Here is a 19,417-nt window from a genome sequence, read left to right as displayed (position 1 = left end):
CTTTAAAAAAAAAACTTAAATACCATGTTTTAATATTAGAAATACACTTAATTATAGGAAATCTCTGGTGCTGGTTGTCACCTGTATTAACATTTATATTTCTTATTGAGTCTGCATTATAATTTCCAGTTTTTGTCATGGCCATCCTTCTAGTGTATATCCACAGCCTCATGTAGGACATGGCTGACAACCAAGCTCCTAATTTATCTTTGCCTTATCTTGTTTTGTTCACTGAGAGTGGCAGTATGAGTAGCAAACATCCTATGTGAAGGGCCAAGTTAACAACCTGAACAAGCACCAGCCTATCGTCTTCAACATAGGATTCTTATAGCAATGAAGACTTGATTTGCATACCTGTTTCTGGAGGCGGGGTACTATCCTGCAAAACTTGCTTCCTCAGCAAAAAGAGCTTATCCGAAAAAGCAGTGCCCTAAATTCTGTTCGCCATTTAGAGGAGGCAGCCAGGTGGGATTTATTTCTCCCAGGAACTTTTCTTTTGCTCATTAATTGTTTTTCACACCAGGCTATTATGTTTGTAAAATATTTATAACCATTATGATGAAAATTACTAGGAAATGAATTCACATTCACTAACTTTTGGTTTTATATTTTTTTCTCAGGGCTTTGAAACATTGCTGTGGTTTTGGTTTGCCTCTCTGTTCTTGCTACCCTTTTCTGTCACACTCAGTAATTGGCCTAAGAAAAAGCAGAAACAAGAATTTATTACACCTTGGGCAATACTTGAAACAAACTTTATTTGCTGGAGCAGCAATTTTTATCTACTTGCTGCTATATATTTTGACATTCTTCTAAATATTAAATTTTACTTTATTAAAAGTTAAATCTTGGCTTTTTTTTTGTAATTGCTGCTGGTTTTGCAGTTTCTTAGGCAGAGTAGTACATATATAAACGTATTGTTTTAATGACGCTTTTGGAAAAACAATATAAGCTGTGACTGTATCTACTTCATTACTATCAGAATCCACAAAAATGGAATGAATTGAAGTCTAGCTTCTGTAATGCATTGTAAATTAGATTTGGAATAATTTCTACAATGAATTGAGAGAACAAAGGTGAGAACTATTTAACGTTTCATATGTTTTTCAAGCTTGGGACTTGACAAAAGCTTCCTCTAACAAACGACTCCCTTTACCTTTAAGATTGTTTGCAAAAATAATGACAGTAGTAAAAATGAAACCAGGTTAGAATGTTATGGTAAATTTTCTACCGTTGAATTTGTTTTTTAGGTGGAAAAAGGATCATTTTTTGTTTGTTTGTTTGCTAAAAGGCCTTAAGAAATAGCAATACATCATCCTGGAACTGTTTATGCAGGAATTTTTATTCTTTGAAATCTTCCAGTGGTAAAGCAACAAGAAAACATTTAGAATGTCCTTTGGTGGAATCTTATTACACTTGTTATATATGTAAACTGATATTCTTTGATGCCAGCACGTTGCCCATACAGAGAAATCTCTGAGCAATTAAATGAAAGGAAAAAGAAAAGGACTAAATAAAAAGTAATATTTCTCTCTTATCTGATTAGAATTAAATACGTTAACAAATTGTCTGATAACACAAATAGGCAATAATACAAAAAATCTACATTGTACATTATTTCAAGAAAAATAACTTCATTTGAATACAAAAGGATAAATACACTTTTTGTCCTATAGTCACTCTTGTACAGTATGTGAACACAGCATCTTACTGATGCAGTGCTGCTAAGGTATACAAGGATATGACTGGCTTGAATTTTATTGAGGGGGCTGTTACACATGTGCATCACTAACATCAGACAAAGAAATCTTTCAACCAACAAGGGTTACAGAGCAACGTTCACTAAAGCACAGGTTGGAAAGGTTTAAGGGACTGAAGCAGGCCAATATGGCAGCTTTTACAGATTTCCTTATACCCACAATGCACTGACAGCAAAGAATGCCTTTATTTGGTCGGTCCACACACTGGGCAGAGGTACAGTCGTGCACCATATAGGAGTAGCAAATGTTTTTCAGCTCCAATTCCCATCCTGGGGGCTGTCAAAGGTGTCTCAGTCCTGTGTAAGCTTTGCAACTGGCATTGATTTGACGGAATAGGCAGCCACCAACTTGTCTCAAGTCAGAGGTGAACAGTCTTGACTCAGAGCCCTGTCCGTAACTGATTAATATGGCTTAGTTCAGTTAGGCCTTCTTAGTTTGTATGTGGTTGTTTTTTCCTCTCTTTTTTCCTTTTTAAATTTCAGTAGCAAACATTTGGATTTTGTTTTGTTTTCATGTGGCTCATTCATTTGGAGTAGTCTGAATGTGATGCCATCAACCATACGGAGTCTAGCATATGCAAAACCCAGTTGCGCCTAGTAGAGCAGTCAGCAGTAATAGAGACCTGTGTGATATTGCCCCCTGGCCGGAGTTTTGGCTGCAGCCTCCTGGATCTCTTTCACACTTCAACTTCTCGCATAAAATGCCAGTGTAAGCTGGAGGGCACTGGCATCGCACATTGTTGATGCATGTTCCTCCGTTCTGGCAATGCAGTAGTTCATTGTCACATACATTTGCTGCAAAGATAGCAGGGGAGGGAGGGAAAGAAAAGTAGAATAAATATAAGTCCATCTACAGGAGAAACTCTGCACTAAAACCATGAAATCATTACTGCTTCTCCTCATCCAGAGACATGAAAACAGGGGATGTGGGGTTTTTAAACTTTTCAAGTCTGAATTTTTTATTTGCGTTCTCTCATACCCCCATCCCCCTCTTGGTTGTCTTTTTTCTTTAAACTGTAGTATTGGAGAACCATGTAATTCACTTCAGACCACTAACTATGATAATATTAATGAATTAATGTGAATTATTATTAATAATGAAATAATATGAATATTAATACCTGCCTTGTGCCACTGTCTGCTTTTTTATAGGTATTACTGTACTGGAACTGTAGGTGGGTGTGTTATTATTTGAAGCGGGCAATGTATCTAGAGCTTATGGAAAGCATGAATGGTGGTTAAAACTGCAATGTAATTTTGCTGAAGTTAAAAGATCTGTGTGAGAAAGTGTGTTTTATAATTGAGAACTGCATGTATTAATGATCTGAAAAAATTATGCAGAAAAGAAGGCAAGCACAGGCAGGAAATTCAGCATGCTATTTGAAGGGGATTATATGCTATATGCATTTGGAAATAAAAGATAATGTTATTTCCATTAAAGATCAAATATTGCTACTTAATTAGATTTGCTACTTTGGTAACTGTCACCTTAAACTATCTTATATATTTTAGCCTGACGTAATGACTTCAGAAATCAGGTTTGACAAAAGAGAAAACAATGCAGGCAAAAGTTTTATTGTATTTGAAAAATTGCCAGCTGTACTTTGTATTACTTAGTATCAATTGAAATATTTTGCTAGATAAATATGTAGACATATGAGGAACACACTACTTAAATGTGTCAATCTGTGTTTTATTCCAGACAATATCACTAGTAGAGTATGTGCTAGATTCCAGTTCTGTCTTCCATAGGAAAGGCAATCTTTGTAAAGAACTAGCACCTACTATCTAAGCAGAATGTAACAGTAAAGATTTCCATGCAGAATATTAGGGGAAGTTTATTTGGTTTAGAAGCAGATTCAACATTATATGCTCTTTATGCATACCTTAGCCTAGAAATACACCAAATAATTCAGAATAGGGAAAATATTGTTAATTTAGCTTTAAATACTGCTATTTATTGCTAAAAAGAAATACAGTTTTATAAATGTTAATTTAGTTATTTTTAAAAGCAACGCAAATATTCTGAGAACTAAAATTGAAACTGCAAGTTCTAAAGTGACATATTTCTATATAAATCTGTACAATTTTGGCCACCAGCAACTTTCCTGATTATCTTACCTGTTCTGGCTTGCTTTTAGAAAAATATTTTTTCTCACTCTAGGTTTCTCTAACAACTGTTTTCTAATGCACCGATAGGTGCAGTTGGGAGAAAATGGTTAAATGATCTTTTTCAGTGATTCCTTTAGCAATCGAAGGTTTTTACTAAGAGCTAGGGATTTAACATTGTCCCATTTTTGAATTGTAATGTGAATATTAAGATACAACGAATCACATATTATTGATGACATGCTGAATGTCTGAATTCTAAAGTTTCATAAGTTACAAAGCATAGCATTTATATTATATACAAAGAATCGTAAATCACCACCAAAAAAAAAGGGATAAGCAACCCAGAAAAATATAATGTTAACAGGCTGAAAAAAAATAGCTCTATTTTTGACGTCAATATTTGAGTTAGATCTCTTCATAACTGAAGCTATGTATCCTTGAAGCTGACTTTATTCATATTGTATATATTTAGCCATATCAATGTGTAAAATCTGGTGGTACAGCTACTGAATCTGCTTGTCCTATGTTGCTTATTGCTGGGATGCTTCCCACAGTTCAGGCAATGAAAATGCGAAATATCTGTCCCATCAATACTGACTATTGTTTGCCTTGAATAATGGAGTGGAATTCAATGGCTAATTAAATACCACTTCTTAAACAGCAGATGGGATATTTCACTTCGTGTTTGTCCTGGAATACATTATCAAAATTTTCCCAAGTCTTCAGCAAACCAAAATTATTTTCCAATAGCCTTCCTGTATTTAAAATTATTCTGAGAACTAAAGCCTGTTATTTTCAGAGGCCCTCAGCCCAGATGCTGACCTGTAGTTATAGACTGCTGGAGATGGGTGGCTGAGGTGATGTTTTGCTACGTGCTAGCTGTTCTGCCTGACAGATTGATGCAGGTTGTTATCAAATACTTCCAATTATTTCTGTCTACAAAATTCTGGCTACAGTGTTATAGATGCTGCTTTTTAAATCAGTCAATTTATTTCTCATTAGAAAGCTTTGTAAATGTACTTAGAGAAGGGAATGATCAAAAGTTTCTCCTTCATTATTCTTGCATGATTTTAAAGCTTTGCCAAAGAAAGGCATTAAAGTAAAACCAGTAGATCTTAATGTTCTCAGCAAACTTCTATGTAGCTGAAAATTCTTGAATTGTCAATCTTGTATTTTCACAGCCTCCTTTTCCTTAGTTTCATCCTTGCACACACACATGTACACACATATATGTATCATGTAGACAGCAGCTGTGGTGATCTGGAAGTTAAATGAAACAATCTGAAAATGTTCTGAAAACCTATTATTCATATTTGCCAATTCTGTTTTATTTCTATTCTGAGCAACTCTAAAGCCATTTCCACCTTCTTGAAAGCATCATTAGGATTACTTTTAAAACTAGTATTAACTAACTCTGTTTATTGAGTTTAGGAATCAGATTAGCTATAGCTAATAAGTGTAGCACATCAGCAGCATAAAGAAAAGTACTTTAACTGGAGCACTTTGACTGGAATTTAAAACAGTTTAAGCCTTAAACCAAAGTAGTTGACATGGTGCCAAGACCAAAGCAAGACAAGTATATTAATGTTGTTACAAAAATTAACAATGTTTCTAATGGTAACACAGTATTTTTTTTTTAGTATATGTGTTATATTGTGTTTCATAATTGGCTCTAGGCTTTACTTGGTGAAGGCAGTGACATGGGAGCTGTTGAGCAGGGGACAAAGGGCAAGGACCTCACAAACCCCTTGTTCTGCATTGAAGCCCAAAGAGAGCTGCTGGTGCTGGTGGGTGCAGATGGGGCTGGTGGACTCCCAGCCTGTACTTGGCCCTTGTCCTTTTCATTTCCCCAAGCAGCAGGAGCAGTGAGGTTTACAAACCAGGGATTTCTTCCCCATTGCACCCCTCTTGCCTTCTACTACCTGACATGCCCTTACCCCTTCTTATACTTCAAGCAGTGAAGTTTTGCCTCCACTGCTGAGAGGTGTTAAACAAGCTCTGCTTTATCTTCTTCATTAAAAGTAACAATAATGAAAAATTAGTTCGAATTTAATCTGAAAGGCATCAGGTATGAAGATCTGATGAAAGAATGAAACAGAAGTGAAGTAAGTGAAAGAACTAATTCTGAAGTTATCACACATGACTGCTAAGACTTGTGTGGATGCACTAGCTGTGGGTTTGGTGGTAGATCTTCATTATTAGAAGACAGGATATAAAACTGATCATTAAGAGGCAAAACAAGGATATCTGATTTGCCATGGAGGACTTTACGGGCCGTTTGGGGGGATGTTTCTGGGCACAGTCTCCAGATCTGTGCTACTGTGGGAAATGAAATAAAGGAAATTTTTAAACGTTATTTTTATAATTCATCATTTCATAATTCATCAATCTGAGCTATGGTCTGATTGTGGGATCCTTAAAACACTATGCAAAGGAGACAGAAAAAGCCACATGTCAAAATGGATAGTTATTTGAAGCTTTTCTGTCTTTGGGGCAACCCCTGCTCCTCACCCTCAAACCAACAATTAGTATTGCAACCTATGCAATTAGTAAGAGATACTATTATTTTTTATGAAAATGTAAACATCTTTTCCAAGGTAATTATTAATAAAATAATGAAGCCTCTTTCTTAGGGTAATACCACTATGAGTGTTGATGAAAGATGTCTTGCTGTAAGTCATAAAATATTCTTGATTTGTGATTCCAATGTTATTACATTTGGAAAAGGAATAAAAAAAGAAAACAGGAGACTAGCACAGTTGTCTGACAAATGCCTCCTTTCCTCTTTAAATGCTCAAATCTGACATGAAAATTTCTGAGGCTGATCAAAACTCAACTTTAATACCTTTGCAGCTTCTTGAAAGAAAAGAGATAGATAGTCATGGTTGGTTTTATTCTAAAGCAGCAATATAGACACAGTAATACAAATGGAAGTCTTGTTCTCTTCAGTATAGTGGGCCACCTCAGGCACAGCATTGTGCTGCTGGCTTATGTTCTTTCCTGTTACCGTGTCTGGACAGCTTCAGAGCACATGCCCATGTCTTTTGGTCTGCCTGGTGCTCAGACAGAAAAATTATACTCTATCTGACTTAAATAAAATTTCTTTTACCTTTGTCTTTCACAAAGGCCATCCAAGAGGGGCAAAACTAAATCCTGCACCTTCCTTTGTGCTGCCTTAATTTTTGTGCTGCTTCCCTACAGTAGCATCTTATTCAGGTGGGTCAGCTGCATGAAGATGAGAAAGAACAGATTATTGACTTAAATAAAGAGAAATTGATGTATTCAAAAAAGACATCTTTTTTGATCTGGGATAGGTGGTGTTCTCTTTCTTCATCAAAACCTGGGTTTATTATGAAATTTTCATAGTTTGTGGGAACAGCATAAAGACCATTAATGATCAGTCACAGAAAGAAAATGTTTTATTAGATGTCTTTGCTTCCTTTCTTAAATTCTGAAGTTTTTCATTTCAAGCAATATTTTGTACAATCTCTCCTATCACTTTTTTTAAAGTGTACTCTTTTTGCAGTATCATTTGTTACAGCCTTTTCTCTCCCTCTCTCTTTTTTAAAAACCATTTCTTCACTTTTCTCCTTTTTGTCTCCCAGATCATGAGTATTATAGTCCCTGGACAGGTTGGTGAATTTACAGCTCTGAATATATTATACAACACTTTGGTCTATTCTAAAGCACTGATGCAAGCTTTGACCCTACTTCTACTGCAGTGAATTTCCCATGCTGTTCATCAGTAGTTTGTGCAAATGGCACTACTGAAATCATAAGAAGATTTTGACCTTGGATTCCACCATTGTTCAGAACTTTGAAAGCATGCAGGTTTAGTGGCTGAAGAAATTATTCTTGACATTTTTTTTTTGGTCCCCTCTAATGCATCTGTTTCCTTGGTACTTTTTATTTTGTAAAGACTTTTATTTGAATTTATTTATGAGAAAGTTTTCAACATACATGATAACAGAATGTTCTGCCTTGGCATAATAAAAGGGTAAAAAAAACAAGTATAGTGAAACCTGTGTTTTCAGTAATGATATTTATAGGTAGCTCCAGTATATGCAGTGGTTGTCTATATAGAGAGAGCTGTGAACAGCACGTTGAAACGCCATGAAAAAATTAGGAATTTTCATTTCACATCATAAATAAGTTCAGTAAATTGAGGAAGAGCACAAGTGATTTCTTGTCAAATACAGTATTAGTTCCTATGAATACTACAAAGATTCTGTAGCTGACATGCATTATTCTCTAAATATGTGATCATTTAATCAATAAATGGTAATAATAATAAAATATAAAGGATATTGGATATTGGAAGAAATGAGGAAACTAGTGTGTATGCCTAACAAGAATACAGACATTTACACATATATGTAACCAACATGCACAAGAAAACCTCTGCAGTCATGAAGGTATTTGTAATATTTTTCCTCATTTGTAATTTTTTTCCCCACGATTTTTCAGATAGACGCTAATGGAAGTGGGGAAAGCAAACTGCTTAGTCTGATTCAAATGCAAAGGTTTCAATTGTTTCCAATTATACCATAATACAAGTGACCACAATCAATATATTTTTAAATTGCCAGATTTAACAACAACAAATCCTTTTCCATTATTTTGAAACAATCCTAAAAATACAATATATACTTGCTATGTGTTAAAGATCTCTGTGTGGAGCTCCACTGACTCATGAGATTTTAGCCAGTAAATATTAGGAAAAAGGATATAAAGACATGGGAAAAGCTTATAAGTAGTCAGATTTCTTCAGAAAGGTTCCAACTATTGTTAAAATTAGTGTTGCACAGCACATGACAAAGCCTCAAATTTTTATAAGTATCTTATTCATTTAAACAACCAGCAGTTAATAACTGAATTGGAAGTTTTGTTACTTAGATTTCTCCCCATGTTTGTCTTCCAATTAGATCTACTGTTAGATTACTATTAGAATTTAATTTATTCTTACAGTTACTGCCAAATTGTTTTTAAATGTATCCCTGCCATGAATACATGTGCCACTGTTGATCAGACTTTAGACAATTTAAGCCACAGACTTATCTTATATGAAAAACAGCTATTGATCTTTTAGATGAGATATTCATAATGATTTTTTTTAAGTGACCCTAATTCAACATGTGCTGTAGTGAGTTCAGTAAAACTATCTTAAGATATTGTCAAATTGAGACAAGGTAGATGCTTTGATAGCATGAAAAGAAAAATGCTTTGTTCTTATCTATCAAGGCACGTTCTGAAGTTAAAACAAAATAAATCAGCGTAGACAAGTTACAAGCCTAAAGCATATCTTATTGTGTCAAAATTACAGTCATAAGATGACAAACGTTACTACAAAGGTCTCTGGTGCAAAGTTGAAACGTTGTTGTGATTAATTATATTGCCAAGAATGCAAGAGAATAAACATCGACCAAGTGAGAGTAGTTTGTAAAAGCAGACATCTCCATCTTGACTTGTCTTAGAAATGCCTCTTAGAGGCACAATTGAAATGATGCTTGATTTTTTTAAGGTTTTTTTTTCTTTTTATTTTTTACCAAACCAGTTTTATTAAGTCACCAGAGGGTAAATCACTGGGTGACAATGGAGGTGCTGTGCTGAAAGTTTTTGGTAGAATTTGTAGATTTTTTTTTTCCTGTTTTTTTTCTGCACTATTCTCACTTCAAAGCTAAGGCAGTTCTAATCAAATAGCAGCAAAAGTCTTCAGTTTATACAAGAAGATGTACATACTATGCAGTTCTCCCCCGTGCACAGCAACAGAATGTATGGTGATTCCTCTCTCCTGTAAATAGGTACCAATTTATCCTAGCATCCACATGGGTGAGCTTAGGTGATTATGTTGTACTACTGGCTGTGCAAAATCCTCTACAGAGCAGATTTTATTTTAACTGTGGTGTAAGGATAGCAGAGATAGAAAGTTACTCAATTTCACGGGTTGTGTCTATGCTTTCTCATTTTCCATTTCTATCCTTAATCTAAAATCCTTGGATGTAACTAATAAATGATAATGATAAGCAATAAGTCTGTCAAAAGGACAAGGAGGAGAACTGAATTTTGGAATTGATACTCTTGCATGATAGAGAAGCCATGGCAGCTTTGGTAGAAACAGCACAAGACTGCTTGCTAAAATGTTTGGAAATAAATCTAGGTTTAGTTATCTAAGATTTATGGTTGAGAGAATAACTTCCAATCTTTATGTGTTTCAGGAAGTGATTGATTAACCTTTCTGTTTTCTTGATTTTGATGGCTCTGTTTTGATACTTCTCTGAAAGAGGTTGATTCCTAAAATGGGGGGAAAAAATGCCCATACTCTACCACTTTGCTTTTGGAGGAACACCACTGAATTGGTATGACTCTTACCATATTTTACCATAATCTCAGGAGAGCAATAAACTACATGATAGCTTTAGTTGCTCAAAAGGGATTACATACCCCTATAATTCATATTCCACTTAGAAAGTTATAAGCTGCGGTGCCATTATTCCTGTCTTCCTGGAGATAAATGAACATTCTTATATGATATGTCATCTCTTTCCTTAACAAGGAAGAGAAGCAATTGAAACTACAGTTTTGGTTTTTTTTTTTTTTTTTTGTTTAATGCCAACAGCAAGGTCAGGGTTTGGATGTAACCACTATCAATGAAAACTGGCTAAGCACAAAAACTCCTCAGATGCAGAAGATGAAGTGGTCATTAAAAGGCCCTGTGAACACTCAGAGGGCAGGATTTGGTTTCCTAAATACAAGCAGCTACTGCCATTACAGGTGCCAGAAGGCATTTCAGACATTGACATGGAACTGGCAGGTGTACCTGAAGACCTATGAGAGGTTTAGTCTTGTGAGAATGGTGATAGGAGGCCTGCTGGGGGGTGTCTCAGGCAGCTCCTGTTGCCCTGTGTGTGCTGGCAGGCTCTGGCTGCTGTGGCCAGTCTTCCTGCCTGCAGGCTACCCACCAGGCACATATCTTCCCTGCCTGTGTTCAACACTGGCTCTGATCTAGTGGAGATGGAAAACACTGGACATGGCTTTTGTGGAAACCCCTAAACTGTGAGCAAGGGCTGTGGAAAGCCTCACTGGAGGCTTCCACTCCAGCACCTTCTGCCCACTAGCCCAGGAGTGCATTTGGACTCTGTTCCTTGCCTTGGTCCTTGCCTGAGTGATCTGGTGGGCTCAGCCCATCCTGGCCTTGTACCTCCTGGTATGACCCCAGAGCTGCCTCACTACTAGAGGCTGGTCTAGCACTCTGCAGTCTGTGACTGACCCTGTTACTGCTCTGCTCACCTGGCTGGGGAGCTCCCTGTTCTGCTGCTCCCCATCCACTGCCCACCAGTTCTTTCCTGGTCCTGGTCTGCTGTCTCCTCATGGAACCACCAACTTCATTGTTCAGTGCACTAGACACTTATGGTTAAGCAGCTCAGTTCTATCCAAAAAGCTAGCAGGAGGTCCTTGCCTGAACAGCAGTATTTTGAGCTTCATGCATGACAACAGGATTCTCCTTAAAGCTCCCAAGAGCTATAAAACAGACCTGCAGCAAGTATTGCTTTTACAGAGCACAAAAAAGGCAGATGAAAGACAGCAGAGCAAACCAAAGCAGGAGCATGCAAAGGTCAGCAATTCAAATACCTGATTATGAATTATATAACAGGCTGAATGTTCCTGCATCCTTAGCTCCTAGGGTTTTGGACTTGCAATAATGTTTTGAACACAAAAGAATGCAATTAATTTCTCTTTTTGTTTACAAAGAGAAAAGTTTCTCTTCCTGCCATTCTTCCCAATGAATGCCATGTTGAAGACTTTCAAAACCAATGAAACAGTCTCTCATGCTTATTACTTTATTGGGCAGCAAAGCTAGATAATATGATTGCAATTAGAAATACTTCCTAATGACTTAGAGAATTATAATTATTCTAATAATTATGTTCCCTTTTTCTTTTTTTCCCTATGTGGAGAAAGAGGATATACTGGTGGCTTCTGCTAATAATGACATTACTCCCACAATAGTATTAATCTGAGGACAAATATTGGAGGATTGAGGTATCCTTAAAACACCTGTGTGGCCCTGGATCCTAGAGTTCTTTATAGGCAAAACTTACAATTACTTCATAGAGCTGCTGAATGAGGACCTGAAGATTGAATCGTAATCTCATGTTATTTAATGACAGTATTTTTAAACAAATATTCTCTCCTAAATTTGTGCTTCCAAAATATGATGCATCTGTGCATGTGTGTACTCTGGCAATTTGCACAAAAGCGTTCATACTGTTGCTAAAGAGGAGGAGACTAATGAGCTAATGTGCTAGTTTAACATGTGACCTCATTTGGGTGTTAATAAAAGGCTAGATTTTTAATAATCAGTTTAGTATCACTCAGATGGAGTTAGGATTGTTTTGCAAATTTGCAAATTTTATTTTACAATACTTACTGCTTATAACAAATATTGTGTTGAAAAATACTTTGAATTCAAAATAGCAGCTTTGTAATGGCTACGCAAACTTACTTGTATTTATTTTTTACACAGAATACGTTTTATCCATGTCATGTTAAACTTTGAACACTGCTTTTCTAAAGTTATATGTGATAATAATTTGAATGTTGCAAACTTTCTTCTTGCTACTTTGGCTTAAAGCCAATTGCATGGAGCATTTTGAAAAACTAGTAATAAAAATATACTAGAAATGTATGTTATGATCAAGTTCTAAACTACATAAAGTAGTGTTAGTAATGGAAACATCAGCAGTCTTGAATTACACTATGATAAATGTCAAAGATATTAAAATGGAATGGGTATGTAACTAGAAAAAGGGAGTCAGACTTATATAAATGTGGCTCATAAATAGCTATGTTAAAGTGACCATAGGTAAAGCCAAGTTTATATTTATTTATCATTATGTATTCCTCTTGTGTGCATTTTTCAAAACAGAGATATTTAAAATACCAGGAGAATACTCCAGTATAGGAGACCACAACACCAATGTGCAAAATAAATGGCATAGCTTCCCCAGGAGACGCATATTCAGTTTGCGTGAACTTTAGTTACAATGCAGAGATAAAGGTAAAACATTTATATAGTTCTGACAAAACATATGAAATGTGAGGGATCTATCTATCTATCTATCTATCTATTTGTTAAAGCAACAGTGCTGGGAATCAGATCTTCTGAACCTGCATTGATTTATTGTTTTGAATGTGGAGGAAGTGCTTCAGAGTGCTTTTGTTTAGCTAGCTCTTGTATAGGGATAAAAACACTGCCCTGTAGGTGTCTCAAAGCTCTTGAGAGTAAGAGTTGTTATTGACAGTGAACAATGGAGAAGTTGATGCCAAGGAAAGTCAAATGCTCTGCCTATGCTAACAAAAGAAGGGAATTATCACAGGTCCTGTGAATTCCAGTTCTGTTTACTAGATTGTACTGTTAGATAAATGCAGCAGCAGAGTTAATTAAAGTTTCCAAGGGAGTTTAGAGATTCTCAGCTATGAAAAGGCTTATAAACTATCAAGTTTAAAAAAGAAATATGCACTCTTGTCCATTTATGTGTCATAAGCAGTTGTGTAAGATATTTAAATATTTTGACAACTAGAAATATTGATATCGTGTGGTACTTCCTAATGTTACTTGTCAGAACTTTTGCAGCTTCATATTCATATACTGGGAACTTATACTGGTAAAGATTTTCAAAGGTTTTTTCCCCCCTCTGTTTTATCTTGGTCTTTAAACATATATCTGCTATTGTGTATTTTTAATTATTATAGTAAAAATAAAAATTATGCTTAACAGCCAGATTCTTATCTCATCATTCCTTTCTGAGATATACTGGTTGATAATAAGCTTTCCAGTAAGTGAGGTTTTAAATGGTGCAATGCTTTACTTTCCTACTCTTTTCATTGGAATGTCAATAAGATGACTCAAACAGCTGGCATATAGCACTAAGCAAAAATGAGAACTAATAAATTAATGTATCAAATAATTATAGTTAAAGTACTAGCTGCTACATGATAGCTTTCATCAATAATATTTATTGTTACACACAGACTTGCTGTAGGTATCATTCTGCATTTATCTTTATGACAGAACAGCCACTAGATACCAAAACACAGGTAATAGATGCTTGCTTTCCAGCACAATCCTTTTCAGGCACACTAGTTTTTCTGCAATGTGCTGCACAGGTTTAAGTAATGTGATAGACTTTGCCAGTGAAAACACATTTTAAACTGATTTGTAATACCATGTCATTCAACAAAAATGTCAAAATGCGTTCACATCAAAATACAAAGTAACTGTCTTTATCTAATTATATTGCCCCTTAACAGCATTTCCAAGGCTCTCATTATTTGTCTTTTCAGAAGCAATGTTTTGGTAAGGACACAGTTAGAATTCATAATTCATTATTGCACATTGATCAACACAGATCAAAACTGCATATAGGCAACCACCATATTTTTCACAATATTATTATTCAGGCTACTACTAGAAAGTTCTTGCAATGGTAACAGGATTTCACTAATCTCATTTTATCAACTTGCTACAATGTCAAAAACATCTGAATAACAAAAGACCTGGCTTAGACTTGGAAAGAGAGCACTCAATGTGTGATTATTTAGGTTAATGTCTGAAAAGTTCTTTCTACAAGCATATGAACAAAAAATAATGCATCTAAACATGGTTATTGATAGTGCTTACTATGACAAAACGTTAATCAAATCAGGTTATTAAAAGTCCAGAATTAAAAGATTCTCATGAGTAAGTTTCTTTCTGTGCTTGATATGGTTCTTGCATTACTTTTGACATGCTGATTAACATACTTATATTTCTGTTTATCTATTCTAATGCACAAAGGTGTTAATGAAGACTGAAATAACCTGATATCCTCAAGGAACAGTAATTGCAAAGTATGTTTTCACTTCAATGTATGTATTTTATCTTGCTTAAAATGTTTTTCTTCAAGTTTTAGATTGCCAAACCATGCCAGTTGAAAAAAATCAAAGGTATCACCATTAGTGCAGATAAAAAAACCTTTTAACCAGTGTGTTATATATTCCTAAAGATACATTGTATCAACATCCTTAAATTTAATGATGAAAAGAAGTAATTATATTACTCAAAAGTCTTCCACTTGAGCTTAAGGCAGAAAAGCCAAGACCTTGGTAATTTTCTTGTGCTCCTGAGAAGTTGTTTATGTAACAATGTAACAAACTCATATACTCACTGTTAGAGAAGAATCACACAAGAAAGGCTCAATTTTTATTAAAATGTACTTCTAGAATGCTGTGTATTCTTTTAAAACATAATGTCTGTCTATACGTAAAAACACAATGTCTATTTCTTAGTAGAACTCTCAGAGAAAATGGAAACAGATTCCTGCTAAATAGAATTTGGATGATGGAGCTGTTCTTCCTGACAAGGTCCTTGGGTCCAGTCCTGTCTTCTGTCCCCATCCATCCCCCATACTTATCCCTGCCTTATATAACCTGAACCCCCACAACTCCAGTAACATGCTTGTCCTTCCCTTTCAGTGGCTTTGGTAATGATGGAAATGGAAATCTTACTCTTCTGACCACAACTCCTCCAAAACTGTTTGTGTTCCTTTACATTCCTCCTGTGGTGGGAGCTGGTGCTTGCCGAATGTCTGTGTAGAGAGCCAGCTGATGGGTGCACTTGGTATTGGAGGATGAAAAATGGCTGTAATTCCAGGTAGGATGACTTTATGTAGGACTGGTCTATGCCAGGACCTTTGAGGGAGGTTGAACACTGAGACCAAGCACTAAGCCTTTTGCTCTATGAAGTCACACAGCAAGCAAGGCTAGGCAGCATGTAAGGCCAAACCCCCACCCCCCTCCCTCCCAGATATGCCATCTTGGGCAGCAATGACTCCATCATGGCTCCTGCTCAGGTTTGAAACACAAGCACAGTGAAGTGAGAGCATGAGAGGAGTGTGAAATGCAAAGGTTTTATGTTGCCTGTGTGAGACAGCATTTTTAACTTGGTAACATGGCAGATCTGAGTGGGATGATGGTTTTCTGAAGACTGTAAGAAAGCTACAGAATAAGTAGCTGTTAAGCTAAAAGAGAAAGATGAGTGCTAAAGGGAGGTGGTTGGAACTGGAACAGAGGGGTTTGGGCCAAAGCCAGGGTAAGTGGGAGGAGGTTAGGAGGTGCTTCACACATCTTAGCTGGCTCATTGTTTTGTATTTGCAAAACAGTCAAGGTCTTCTAATGGTGTAGAACAGCGTGGGCTGCAGCGTCATCACTGAGTTGTCATGTTGTCACTGAATAAGAGAGATGTAACTGGAGTACACTAAGCATCTCATTGTGTTTTAAATCGGTAATGGTTTTGCATGAACTAGCAAGGCTCTAAGGTTGTTGCAGAAAAATCATAGCAGTGTATCGCTTTATTTTGATATGTGGTGTGATCTTGACCCAAATTCTGAAAACTTTGTAGAAGGTATGCTGTGTACATGCAGCTTTTCATGTTTCTCCCCAGTTGTGTACCAAATGGCATGTGTGCATATGTAATTTGAGGCTATTCAAAACATCTGGCTCAATTTGTAATACACTATTGTAATCTCCCTGTAAATATATGCAGAATAGGATGTTTTTTTGAGAACTGAAGTCTCCTTGCAGAGAGCTGTGCTTTGCTGCATAATGTCAACATAATAGGGTTGATTTAATGATGCTGTGTTTTGCTTTCAGTATGAATATCCTTGCACTAACAGCCCAGTTAAAATCTCATTGTCAGATTGTCTTATTCTTGAAATCAGTAGGAAGCGAGCCAGGTTTTTGAACCTTGTGAAAGTAACTTGTTCTCCTTGGACTCTAGTCAGTGCTTATTGCCTCACTATCAAAATGCAGCTTCAGCTCTTTCTTTAAAGAGCTACATGTGGTGAAACTCTCTTTACTCTCCTTGGAAATGAAATTTTAAACTCTTCAAAGTAAGAGTCCTGTTTCAAGTAGCTTCTGACTTAAAAGGGAAGTTCATTTCCTATTTAAAGAATATGTAACATTCTTTAGTGATGCAGCATCTCATTAACAGAACACCCTGCTGAATTGTCTCCTGTGGACAGCTCTTTCTATACTGAGGATACTGGAGGTGTTTGTTCCTTCTGCACCTGTCAGTGTATATTGGGACAGGTTAGTGTATGTGGGTAACAAAGCTGCTAACTCTTTTTGATTATATCACTTGTGTATCCCTGACCTATAGCTGCTTGGTGCTATTTCTTAAGGCTAGCTTACATAATTATTCCAGGAGAATTCCTCCTCTAAAGAGATCATGTCTGATCATGTCAAAACTTAGCAGTTTTGAAGTATAAGAATAGATTCTTGGGTCCATTAGAAAAGCCTTACAAATTAAGCAAGAAATAGAGTAAGAACATAAGAAAGCACATAGGTGTCAGAGAAAGGTAAAGGTGTCTTGGTCTGTTCAGATAATCAATATAGGGCTTGGCCATTGGCTTCATAAATGGAGCAATATTTTGGTTTATCCACTGTGAGATTTTCTTACACTTAGTTCTATATACATCTAAATACACAGGATTTCATAAATGTCTGAAATGTATGAAAGACTATAAAAGTTACTTGATCTCTAAAAAGAAAATGAAGTAGGTAAATTGATCTGCTAACAGAAATACAAATTAGAACATTGTGTCTAGATTCAGCCAGTGGCATCAGCCTAAAATCTATGACATGGTTTTCCACTTCCATCTGAACAAAGAGATATAGTCATTGGAAAAAAAAATGCCACATAAAGAAGTACTTGCCCAAGCTGTAGTTATAAAAACATAAAATAATTTTGGGCATAATGCTTTAGTCATTGTAAATCCCAGCTGTACATTGAAATCAGTGATGTTAATGAACACAGTCTCTTTAATATAATTATTTCAAGTTGATTTCAGTTATAAGTCTTCTATAGATATTAATTACCAACAACTAAATTATAATCACTCTTTCTTTCCTCTTCCCTCTAGAAGGCTTTAAACTTCCAGCACTGTCACATCTTTCTTTTCTCACCTGATGATTAAAGGTAAAAGTTTTATTAACAATTTAATTATTCTCTTTAGAAGCCAAGATAATTATACTTGGCTTGACTTGGTTTCCATTAAAAGTCTCTTTTAACGATTTTGCCATTGACTGCAGTTCAATGTGAAAGAGTAGTAGCTGGTAATCAACAAAATAATTTCTTAAAATTGTGCTGGGATGAAAGAAATTGAAAGAACAGAACTGTTATTATTTTACAGAATATCATGGTACCTTTGTATGAGCTATCAGTCCCCTCTAAATATATAATGGCTGAATCCTGTAAAGCTCCATTCACTTTCCTAGTCGTTACACATATGAATAGCTTGACTAAAATTTGTGCCGTAAAGGGTAGTAGTCAAAGACCTGACAAAAAGCTGGGCTGACATTTATAAGATGAACCTTTTGCTCCTGATTTTGTCATACCCATGTTCCTTGCAGAAATATTTACTTGCATGCTTAACTTTAAGATGAATTTCACGTTACTGGAAGGGTTAGTACATGCCTCAGGGGTATGGATCTAGAGGAAGAGATGATGATCATGTAAGCACTTACCGGAAAGAATTGCAAGGAGAAGCTAAAGAGGCAGAATATTTGCAGATGATTTGTTGAGTTGGTCATATTAGAGATGCAGGGTAAAGTAAGTATAAAAAAAAAAAAAAAAGGACCACTATTTAAAAAGGACTTTCATAAAAATTGCATTGTCAGCAGCAGAGCAAAAGACAGCTTTTATAAAGAAATACATTAAAAATAATAAATATATTGAGAAAAAAATTTGTAATTATGGCAAAAAGAAGGAAAAAAGTACACAGTTCCAATAGTTTAGCTACAAGAACATGCTAATGTTTCAGGAAGACCAGAAATGATTGAGTACTGTAATGAAGTAATAAAAACTGTTGTTTTTTTTTTTTTTTTTCATCTAGACACATCAGAAACTTCCTAAGAAGTCTTTAGGGCAAATGAATGGTGTGAAGTGTAGGAAAGGGAAAAATTTATGCAACATTAACTATGGGAGAGGTTTATGAGGTTACCAGGTGACTGTGTTGATGGGGGCAGATGCATCTCAAAGTTTATACAAAGCAGTCTTTAGAAAATGGAACACAGTTGCATCAGATCACCAGGAGTAAGTAATACTGATCCAAGAATTTTGAAAAAAATACAGAAACTGATTTCTGGTACCTGTGATTTTACTAACTTAATTGCCAATACAGGTTTGATTAGCTACAGGCAGGGACTACAGGCAGATGGGATTTTTATAAAGAGCTCCAAGGACATTGAGAGTACCTAAAGGCTAGCAAGTAAAGCTTCTGCAGCAAGCAAGTTCATGGAAATTGTAACAAAGAATAGAATTAGCTGGTAGATGAATAAGCATGATAAGCACAGAACTTAATGTATCTGAACCTCCAAAAAGTATTTCACAGGATCCCTCAGCAGGGTTTATCAAAGAAACCAGGAACAGAGGTTTTTTTTTTTGGTAGCTCTCTCCTCCACCTGTTACACCCATGAAATAATTATGCATTCAATAGTAGGAAAAAGGGT

General features: G+C 35.8%; 1 protein-coding gene across 1 annotated transcript in view; it reads right to left on the bottom strand.

Annotated features, from left to right (window-relative positions):
• Positions 1-1,317: 1,317 nt before the first annotated feature.
• NTNG1 (netrin G1) overlaps positions 1,318-19,417 on the bottom strand; it is a 171,162-nt gene continuing 153,062 nt past the window's right edge. The window contains exon 10 of the mRNA XM_034063872.1: positions 1,318-2,551. Within this exon, the coding sequence (XP_033919763.1) occupies positions 2,325-2,551 (227 nt within the window). The 3' untranslated portion in view covers positions 1,318-2,324. The remainder of the gene's footprint in view (positions 2,552-19,417) is intronic.

This window comes from Melopsittacus undulatus, chromosome 6, assembly GCF_012275295.1.
Source record: "Melopsittacus undulatus isolate bMelUnd1 chromosome 6, bMelUnd1.mat.Z, whole genome shotgun sequence".
NCBI lineage: Eukaryota > Metazoa > Chordata > Aves > Psittaciformes > Psittaculidae > Melopsittacus > Melopsittacus undulatus.
The sequence above is the reverse complement of the archived record's forward strand: the minus strand, read 5'-3'. Positions and strand labels throughout refer to the sequence as shown.